The 10,919-nt window shown below is 46.7% G+C and overlaps 2 protein-coding genes across 3 annotated transcripts in view; both read right to left on the reverse strand.

Annotated features, from left to right (window-relative positions):
* The window catches only part of LOC138164972 (protein zyg-11 homolog B), a 59,129-nt gene extending 52,831 nt beyond the window's left edge, over positions 1 to 6,298 (reverse strand). The window contains exon 1 of the mRNA XM_069092984.1: positions 6,126 to 6,298. Coding sequence (XP_068949085.1) covers positions 6,126 to 6,128 — 3 coding nt within the window. The 5' untranslated portion in view covers positions 6,129 to 6,298. The remainder of the gene's footprint in view (positions 1 to 6,125) is intronic.
* Positions 1 to 10,919, reverse strand: part of LOC138164975 (sterol carrier protein 2) — a 465,527-nt gene that overhangs the window by 231,465 nt on the left and 223,143 nt on the right. The gene's annotated exons all lie outside the window — the stretch shown is intronic.

The raw sequence follows: 10,919 nt of genomic DNA on the forward strand, positions 1-10,919 counted from the left end.
CCTTAAAACCTGTTTTGTGTCAAGGACACCCTGACAAAGCCTAGGTGGATGACTTCTAAGAATCATATTTTTAAATGCATAAAATAAAATGACAAAGAAAACCAGTAATACTGAAAGACAGTTATCAAAATATTTTAAAAAACAAATCTCAGTTTAAGAACTCTTGCTTTACAGGTAGTTACCCAAAATTGCTGATGACTAGAGTTAAGTAATCTGGTGGCAATTGGTGGCTTAAGTCTCCCTGTCAAAAAGTCATCGGCCAGGTTCAATTCTGGCCACTAGCTTTTAAAGAGACAACAACTTGGTTACCCCAGAGAGAAGCCAACGCCAGAACAGTAATTACATTATCGAGGCTGCAGAATGACAGAACGCCGGGCCTGAAAAGACCTTAGAAACCACTGAGGTCTTTTTTGTCATGGACAGATAAAAATCCTGAAGTCCAAAGAAGGGAAATGACTTGCCTGAGGTCACACAATGCGCCTGTCACATGGGGAATCTATGCTTTTTCAATTTTTGCTCTTAACTAGACACATGTATGTCATGAGCACGTATCTGCTATTGAATAAAATTAGTTAAAATACTTGAGACACTTTAGTGTAATTAAAACTTGCTCCTCGGTCTCTCTTGGAGGTGGAACCCAGCCTTCACAGACATCGGGAAATTTTAAGATTATTCCAATTAGCCAAGGTTTTGCTTTGTTTTAAATAAAGTCAAGGTAGAAGTAATGATAAAGTATCTTCTGATTGCTGGTCACACTAACATGCATATTACAGATGGAAGAAATGAGCATTTCTACTATTGCTGGGAATTTAAATACACTCTGTCAGTCACACAGATAATTTTACAATTTGCAGGGGCATTTTGCTGTTTGTTTCTATAAGATTGCCACCTCCCCCATCGTGACTGATGAAGTTTTCAGGTTGTGCATGCTCTCTGGATTGACTAGCACACAAAATGCTAAGGCTAAAAAAGAAGCAGCACAGAGCAATCTGGGCAGAGTGTTCTGAAACCCATCTGGAGGAAAAAACGGAGGCTCACATAGGATGTTTCTACTTTCAGTCTGTGCCTTTTGCTTATTGTGCTTTTCTTGTTCAAATGGCCAAAGCACCATCCACAAATCAGCATGGGGGAGGAGTGGGGAAAAGGAGGAGGAGAAGGAAGAGGAGGAAGAAGGAGAATAGAGAAAGAGATCCAAATTAGAGCTCACAGTCCCTGGGTCCAACCAAGTCTTTGCTTGTAAGTCAACTATAGATTGAACAAAGGACCATATCACCCCGACCTTCCCAGGTCAACTGCATCATGAAAAGGAGCGACTGACTACCTGTCTTCTCTACCTCACAGTGAGGACCATATGAGAATATGTAAAACACTAGAAAAATGTAAATTGATATTATTACTCAACTTCCACTCAGCAGCCAAAGTTAACTCCCAGAGTTTGCAGCCTTTTCAAAAGGGACAAATATCCACCCTAAGCCATGTTCAGCCAAGCTCAGCTTCCTTTAGCTTCAAGTCACTCCACCTCTCTTTGGACCCCAAAGGGTTCAATTAGATGGTCTCCAAGGTCCCTTTCAGCGCTAAAAAAAAAAAAAGCCTACAATTCTATAACTAGTCATTTTTCCTTATGTGTTATGACATCTGTGTATGTATCTTACTGGACTGTAAGACCTTTGAGGGCAGAAGTTGGGTCACAGTAACCGGCAGAAGAACCTACCCCAAGCAAACCATTAACGAATGTTTTTTACATCTGCTGTTGAATTATTAGAAAATCAAGACAAGCTGGTCCCTATGACGGAGATGGGGATAAGAGTTTTTGCTATTTAAACATTTATCATATCAGCAAAGGACATAGTGTCAGGTCAGATCAAGTCCAAGTTATTCAAGTGATACAATCACCTGATAGACTGCACTGGTAAATTTCACTCACACTTCAAAGACCTGAGAAGGAATGGTAGCCACACAAATGTCTGGCTGCTGGGGGAGAGGGCACAAAAATCAAGCTCCATTATCACTTGGCAGAAGAAAGCACAATTAGCTGGAATTTTTTGTTAGGCTAAGAGCTGAACTGGTCTAGACTTTGGAGTCTCTTAATAGCTAAATTTCAGCAACAACAAACATTTATTGAGAAACTGTGGGCCCTGCCACAGAAGCTAAGGCATTGGGGTAAAGGTGGCAGCTTGCTACTGCCAAATTTCAGTAGTCCATGAGCTAATACAAGAAATGAGAGTTTAGAAATGTGTTGCCTAAATGTTAAAGGAGAATAAAGCATTTACCAGTAATGTTAATACTACCTGACCTTTCGGTGCCATGAAGTTCTGCAGTTCTTTCACATGCCTTCTCTCCTTGAGACCCACAGGAGTCCTGGGCAATAGATAGACTTGTCCAAGATTTCAGAGCAAGAAGGGACCTTGGTGTTTATCTAGTCTAAACTTATTTTAGAGATGAGAAAACTGAAGCCCCCGGGGGCAGAGCAATCTGCCCAAGGACAAACATTTTTTTCAGTGGCAAAGATTCATTCTCAGGCCTTCTGAGGTAATATGAGATGCAAAATCTACAAATAAAGTAATGAAACTGCTCATCTTAGGCTAACAGCTTCAACTTTGTCTCCCACTAGACCATAACTAAATCAACAGATGAAGGACCTAGCATTTTGTCTGGGTGAAATTCTACATCACTGAAGCTTTCTTGCAACCTATTTTAAATAGTCATATTACCTGAGGTTCAAAGATCACAACATCACAAAAGGGACTTGAATCTGGGTCTTTCTGGCTCAAGTTCAGCACTAAATCTGCTCCATCAAACTAAGGGCTTAATCTTCAAAAGGAAATTAATAATAGTTGATATTTCTAGATAGCACTTTAAGGTTTACAAAGTAAAATACAACATTATTATTCAATTTTAAGAAAAGCCCAGTCAATAAATCAATTGCATTTCATCTTCCCTGCCCACTTCATACTAAATCACAGCTCAATGGCCAAACTCATGAGGAGGGGCTTTTAGGCCTGGCTTTTCCACAATCTAGACACCACAAGCAGTCCCCCAAAAGATCAGAAGCTGATAATGTCTGCTGCATCTCCTGGTCAGCATTGAATGATTCATAATGGGCTTTTAAAGTAGTAGCTCTGCTGCAAGGCCTTCATAAGACTCCTCAGAATACAGACCTGTACCACCATGAAAAGCAGTCTATCAGCTATGTAGGGCAGCTAGGCAGTATACTGGCCACAGAGCTGGGCCTGGAGTCAGGAAGACCTGAGTTCAAATTTGGCCTCAGATACTTATTGGCTGTGTGAGCCTGGACAAGTCACTTAACCCTGTTTGCTTCAGTTTCTTCATCTGTAAAATAAGCTGGAGAAGGAAATGGCAAATTGCTCCAGTATCTCTGTCAAGAAAACCCCAAATGGGGTTAGTCACTGAGAGCTGGATGTGGCTGAAACGACTGAACAACAACAAAATCAGCTATGGGGTTGAAAGGATACAAAGTAGAGTTCTTTTCAATTACACAACTTCAATTCCCTGAAGACTAGATTTTAAAAGTTTAAGAAGGAAATAGGTTAAAATTTGGGTGAGATTCTCAGAGGCTCTCTCACAAATTAGGGAGCAATTAATCAAAAGCTGCTCCTGCTGGGTCTGGCAGTGGCAGCTCTGCCACCTCCGGGTCATGAATCTGCTATTTGGCAATCCTACAACTTTCAAATTCTGGCCTGAAGTAAAATAGCGAACAGGAAGGTAGGCTTCATGGACACCCAAATAATTCATTTTAAGGTAATGAAGGAGGTCAGAGAGAAGCAAATATAAAAATATCAGCTCTTTAGGTTGGAAGAGAATTGAAGAGTCATGTGACATGCCCTCCTTTTTACAGCTGTGGGGCAGTCCAAAGAAATTAGGTGACTTGACCAGGGCCACACACACAGACAGGGCCTGGGCCTCCCACCTGCAGGATCCAATGTTCCCTCCACTAGATTGCCATGCTTCACCTCGGTCAGTGGCTGCTCACTAAGCACCTTCAAGGTGTTAGGCAAAATCCAGGACTCAGAAGGCCCTGCCACTGTTTCCTTCTTTTGAGTCTTTCATACCCTGTTTCTGTTAACATAAACACGAGACACTGGCGCTTTATGCTTTATTCTATTTCAAGGGATACAATAGAAGCATCAAAGAATGTCTTTAGGAAAAACTCAGCAAACATTTAACAATGCAATTCTCTTAAGACAGCTCGTCATTTCTTCGACAAGAAGCTGCCATGCCATCTCCACTTTCCATTCTATTTAAGGGTGTTTTAAGGAACTTCTCTTAAAGCCTGTGTTTTATAGATGCCTCAACCCTGAGACTTTTTACAGAAATGCCAACTCCTTGACAGCAGGGCATGTTCCATTTTTCCTCTTGATAGGCCAGGCACATAGTAGGTGCAGATTAACTGAATGATTACAAAAGCCATTCAATGCAACAGAGCTAATAAAGGAAACAGATCCCATAAACAAAGTCCAAAAACAGCTGTTAACTATGACCTCCCCTCCCCCCCAGCGTCCTAAGGCAGAACACTGAGAGGAAGGGGCCTTAGGGAGCCTCAAGTCCAACTTTCCCACCCCATTTTACAGTGAAGGAACCCAAACTCAGGCATGATGTTAGTCAGTAGTGAGCTCGGGGTAATCTTGCTCTTTCTACACCGTCAGATTGGGGACAAGGTTGGAATTCAAGATGAAGAACGTGATTAACAAGTCAGTTTAGCCTAAGACTCTTCTGTCCAAATGGGGCAGGGATTTTGGCCTGCTCTACACTATGATTTAGGGGTTTCAAAAAGCTTATGGGTGACAGTCCAACTATGCAAAGAACCATTTAGGGTTATTCCCAAGCTAAAGTGTCAATGCATTCTGGAACAGGGCTGGGCACAATGCAAATGTCAAGTACCCTCAGACTCAAGCTAAAAGGAGTAAGTAAAATAATTAACCCACGAATAGGTTTCTAGGATAGGCAGGTTTTGGAGAACTTCACAAATAGACCTGCAACAGAAACAGATTTTGCTCCCAAATTTCCTTAAGACTCCCACTCTGGGCTCTAGCCCAACCATCTCCGTTCTCTCTTACTGAACCTGACCTGTATTATTTTGTACAGATAACGTCGACATTGACTTCCTCCTGCAAACAGACTTTCCTAAGGTCCCAAAGTAGACCCCCTCCACACTAAACAATGCTCAAAAGGAAACCATTTTCTGTCTTGAGAATGGCTTCTTGAAGGTGACTGAGGGCAGCCTAGACAATCTCCTGCGAGCTGGGCTTCAATGGGGGGACTCGAATCCAGGCCTCAGCCAAGCCTCCCCCACTGGCTGGACCATCCTCGCAATGATGCCGGCGGGCAGGGGCTCCCCTGCTTTCTCTCGTGCCCCGGACACCCCGCCACGCAAGAGAAAGGCGTTTCCACTGACAAGGGGGCTCGGAGCCTCTGACACCTCCCGCCAGGGCAGAACGCGCCCCTGGCTCCCTAGGCGACCACCACTCCGGGTCCTCCCTCAGTTTCCCTGTTTATAACCCGGGGCCAGGGAGCTGGTCTCGGATGCCTCTGACATGCCAGGAAACTGGGGTGGGGGAGGGGGCCCGGAGGAAAAAGGAAATGCAGAGGCGAGGGCGGGGAGCCCGGCGCCCCCTCCCCGGCTCCAGAGGCTCTTCCCGGTCTCCCCCGAGCCTCGGCATTCACTGAGCGATCGCAGCCAGGAGCCGGCAGGCGCCGCGGGGGGCCCCGAGAGCAGCCCCGCACTTTACAGAGGAGGGAACTGAGGCCCAAGCGGGCGCCTCGTCTCGCCAAGGTCACGGAGGGGCTTGACAGGGGCAGGGTCGGGATTGGAAGCCAGCCCCCGCCCGGGTCTCCCCGCGCACCCGGGGCGCCTCCTTTCTGTCCTTGGGCCCCCGCCCCCACCCCGTGCCCGGCTCCTGCCCAGCCCCGCGGAGATGCCCAGGGAGGGCTGGGCACGGGGTGGGGGGAGGGGCGCAGCGCGGGGGGCAGGGGCGCACCCGGACTGGGGGTGCCGGGGCCCGGCGGGACACCGGAGCGGGGACCTCGGGTTCGGTTGGCCCGGCCCGCCCGCGGGGTCCCCGCCGCTCCGCCCCCGCCGCCCCCCGCCTGGGCCGGGGGCTCCTCACCATGGCTGCACCGGCTTCGCCTGCCCCGTCCTCCTCCTCGTCCTCAGGGCCCACGCTGGTCGCGGTCCCGCGGGAGGCTCCGGGCGGCGGCGGCTCCGCGGGCAGGCGGCCCCGGCCCCGGCCCGGCCTCCTCAGCCTCCTCAGCTTCTTCAGCCTCGGCGGAACCTGGAAGTGAACCCGCCGCCGCCGCCGCCGCCGCCGCCGCCTCCACTGCGCAGACTCCGTCGGGACGCCCCGCCCCCAGCACCGCCCTTAAAGGAGCCGCGCCCCCAGCCTAAGCTGTCAATCAGCTGGGCCTGGCGTGCGCTGGCGAGTCACGGGCGCTTACGGCCTCGGGGGTCCACGCCTGCCCCAGGATCCCCCACCCTCCCATCCACAGCATTCACAAACTCCTCTTGGGCCCCTCCGCCACAGCCCCCTAGTCTCCAGTCCCCATTCCCACCGTTCCTCCGTCTCAGCTAGGAGCGGCTGCCGTGCCCTTGGCGGACTCCCCCTGCTCCCGATCCCTGCAGCCCCCGACCTCCTCGCCCCACTTCTCCCGCTCGTGTCTGCTGCAGCCTACGATTATGCCCCATAATCTCGTGACCGCTCATCTACGTGCGCGTGCGCCTGGACTTTGTGTCCACGAAGGGCTGAGTCCCTCAAAACCTCTTTCTGACTTAGAGTTAGAAACTCCTTGCCCTTCCCCTCTGGGTTTCTTTTAAAAGGATCCTGGGCCCAAAACCCAATTCAGAGAAGACAGGCCAAAGAAATCCCACAAAGTTGTTTGTATTTTTTTTCCTTTAAGAGCCTCCAAAATGCTTTGGGTCTGTCATGGAAATAAATCTGAGCAAGCCAAAAGCTAAGCCCAGAGGCCAAGTTCACAGCCTTGCTCTTGCCTAGCCACATTCCAGCCTTTAGCTCTGATCAGGAAACAAACCCCTTGTAAGCAGAGGGAAGGCTCAGAACTTTCCAGCTAGAAGGAACATCTCCATTAACTAGAAAGCAACGGGGAGCTTCAGTCAGGCCCCTATAACAGTGTGTATATTCCTTCTCTTTATGCTCAACTCCCCTTCTTTGTCTCATAATATCAGGTGGCCACCAAATAGGAAATAGCCCCAATTGTACTTACCGATCTGTACTTTAATATGATCTTTAGCCTGGTAAGGACAAGGGCAACAACTATATTACAGCTCTCCAAGTTCATGCCACTGGACCAGAAACCCAGAATGACAGACAGAATTTTAGAGTTGGAAGGGACCTCAGTGACCATCTAGTCCACAGGAATTTTCCTTATATCATACCCAGCGGGTGATGATGATGATGATAGCTAACATATGTAGCCCCTCCTGTGTGCTACTACTGTGTCTAGTACTTTTTTTTTAATTCTTTATTTTTTTGGAGGGCAATTGGGGTTAAGTGACTTGCCCAAAGTAACACAGCTAGTAAGTGTGTCAAGTGTCTGAGGTCAGATTTGAACTCAGGTCCTCCTGACTCACTGCACCACCTAGCGACCCCAATATCTAGTACTTTTCAATTACCTCATTTGATCCTCAAAAAATCCCCCGGGAGGTAGGTGCCATTATTACCTCCATTTTACAGATAAGAAAACTGAGTCCAAAAGAGGTTAAATGATTTGCCGAAAATCACACAGCTAAGTGAGTGTCTGCACTGGATCTGAACTCAGGTCTTCCTGACTCCAGACTCAGTGCTCTATGCACTGTGAAGTAATCACCCCAGGTTGTGTTTGAAGATCTCTAGGGAGTGGGAACCTACCACCTCTTGAGGCAAGCCGGTTCTACTTTAGGACAATTCTAATTGTGGGGAATTTTTCCCTGACCTCAAGCCTAAATTTGGCCTTCCAGTGCTCCTGGCCCTCTAGGACAAAGTAGAAAGGACTCAGAAAGTGATACCCCAGGTGACCTTTGAAAAAAGCCAAGGATCCTAAGAGGTAGCAATAAGGAGAGGGGACATTGCAGACATGGAAGACTGCCTTTACAAAGTCCCAGAGGTGGCAAAATCATGGGATAGGAGTAGGTCGGTATCACTGGAATATAAAGTACACAGAGGGCAGTCTATAGCTTGAAATAAGCCTGAAAAAAAAGACTGAATCCAGAAAGTGAAGGGATATAAATGCCGCCAAGCAGAGTGTATAATATCCTTGAATTAAAAAGCGATTTCTTTTAAGGTAAAGAAAGACATGAAAGCTTGCTCCCTTCTGCTGGACAGCTGCTTGTCAGAAATAGAGCTATGTGTTGGAGTGGATTTTAAGCTTGACATAAATCAACATTAGGTTCTGGCAACCAGGCAAGCAAACTCAATGATAGGGAAAGGGAGGGTGGAGGAAGGGAACAGGCGTTTATTGAATACCTGGTATGGGCCAAGCACTGTGCTAAGCACTTTACAAATATTATCTCATTTGACCATGAACACAGAGTGCCCAGAACCAGGGCAGGGATCATTCTGTGGTATCCTGCCCTTGTTAGATTGTACCTAGAACATTATGCTCACTCTTGCTACATTTGGGGAAGGGCTCTGACAACTTAGGGGCAGCTGGGTGATTTGGTATCTAGAGTGCTCAACTTGGAGTCAGGAACCCCTGAGTTCAAATCCTACCTCAGACATTTACTGAGCTGTGTGGCCCTGGGCAAGTCACTTAATTTAATCTCTGTCTGCCCCAATTTCCTCATCTGTAAAATAGGGATGATAATAACACTTACCTCCCAGGGTTGTTGTGGGGATCAAATGACATAATGTAATTAAAAGCACTTTGCAATACTTAAATTGCTATTTGTTATTATAAATTGGAGGGTGTCCAGGACAGGGCATCCGGAATGGTTATTCTCATTTGAAAACTGGGTGAAAGGAGCAGGAATGTTCATCCTGGAGAAGACTCAGGGATGTGCTAGCTGTTTTTAAGTATCTGAAGAGCTATAACCTGAAAGAAGGATTAGTTTTGGTTCTGCTCCACCCCAGAAAGCAGAACCAGGCACAATGAGAGAAAGCTAGAAAGAAGCCAGTTTGAGACTTAATGTAAAATTTCCCAATGCTTAGAACTGTCCCAAAGAGTCCTGGGCTGCCTCCAGAGATGGGGCGGTCTCCCCATAGACACTCATGTTGGTGGTCTTTAAGAAGAGGCAGTATGAAAGGTTTGGGCGGATTTTCCACTCTGATGATTTCCCTTCCCATCCTGAGGTTCCATGGCCAGGACTCAAACATCTGTGTGTGTGTGTGTGTGTGTGTGTGTGTGTGTGTGTGTGTGAGAGAGAGATGAGGGTGAGTAGAAGCCTCTAGACCCACAGGTCTAATTTAATCCAGCATAGAGTGAATTTTCTCCAACTGGGCATCTGCCATTCATCTGTCCCATGTCTTGGCTGGAGATTTGTTGACCCTTTGACACCACTCTCATGATGGCTAATGATTGATGAAGGTTGATTCAGGGTCAGTTCAAAAACCTCATTTAGAACTTTGAGCTCAGCAGGACCAGGGATAGGTAGGAGCTTCATTTGTTGTCCCATATCATGGCTCATGACCAAAACAGACTGAAAGTCCCTGCCCTCCAGAATTTTACATTCTATTGGAATGGGAGGCTAGGGAAGGGGAGCATTGCTAACCTGTAGTTCCTGAAAGACAATCTGGAGGTTTTAGTGGGCCACAAGTTCCATTTGATTAAGTAGTGTGATATGGCAGGCAAAAAAACCCAAAACCCATATATGATCTTGGGCCTAATTGTGAGAAGCTAGGAGGTAAAGAAGTTGATTCTAGGGAGGCGTGTTGTACCCTACTCTGGTTAAACCTCAGCTGGGATGTCATCTTCAGTTCTGGCTAATCACTTCTGAGAACAATATTAGCAAATTGGAACATGCTCAGAAGAGGGAGAACAGGATGAAGAGGGCTCTAAAAGGTTTCATGTGAAATGGAGTTTAACTAGTCCAAACCTAAGTAACTCCCATTCACAGGACTGCTGAAGTGGGCTGGAAAAGAAAGCCAAATAAACAAACCCTAACAATTTGATGTTCTTGTTCAGTCTTGTCAGACTCTCTGTGACCTTGTGTACCTCGGTGCATGGATTTTTCTTGGCAAAAAAATACTGTTTTGCCATTTCCTTCTCCAGTGACAAACAGAGGTTAAGTGACATAGGTCACATAGCCAGGATGTTTCTGTGTTTAGATTTGAACTCAGGACTTCCAGAGTCTAAGCCCAATGCTCTATTCACTTCACCACCTAACTGCCTGCAACCCTAACAACACTTAATCTGTGAAAAGCTCCTGTATTTTGCTTAAACAAATGTTTCTTTCTATAGTTAATTGCCTATACCATAAATCACCTATATCTTGTTAAAGCAGATGCTTATTAATTCTGGGTTTGCTTTTCTTTTTTCTTTTTTGCTTTTTGGAGGGGGAAGGCAGGGCAATTGGGGTTAAGTGACTTGCCCAAGGTCACACAGCTAATAAGTGTTAAGTGTCTGAGGCCGAATTTGAACTCAGATCCTCCTGATTCCAGGGCCTGTGCTCTATTCACTTTGACACCTAGCTGCCCTGGGTTTGCTTTTCTATACTACCATGAATTCTTGTATCTTCTGAATGTAGGTTACACAGTTGATAGAGTGATGAACCTGGAGTCAGGAAGACCTGAGTTCAAATCGCACCTCAAACACTTAATATTATGTGATCCCGAGCAAGTCACTTTAACCTATTTGCCTCAGTTTCCTTATCTGTAAAATGATAAGGAAATCTCTCCTTCCCTCCCTCTCTCTCCCTCCCTCCTCTCTCTGTCTCTGTCTCTCTCCCTCCTCTCTCTCTCTCTCTCTCTCTC

Source organism: Petaurus breviceps, unplaced genomic scaffold, assembly GCF_028583685.1.
Source record: "Petaurus breviceps papuanus isolate PSGF00001 unplaced genomic scaffold, PetGlider_PUasm1.0 207, whole genome shotgun sequence".
Lineage (NCBI taxonomy): Eukaryota > Metazoa > Chordata > Mammalia > Diprotodontia > Petauridae > Petaurus > Petaurus breviceps.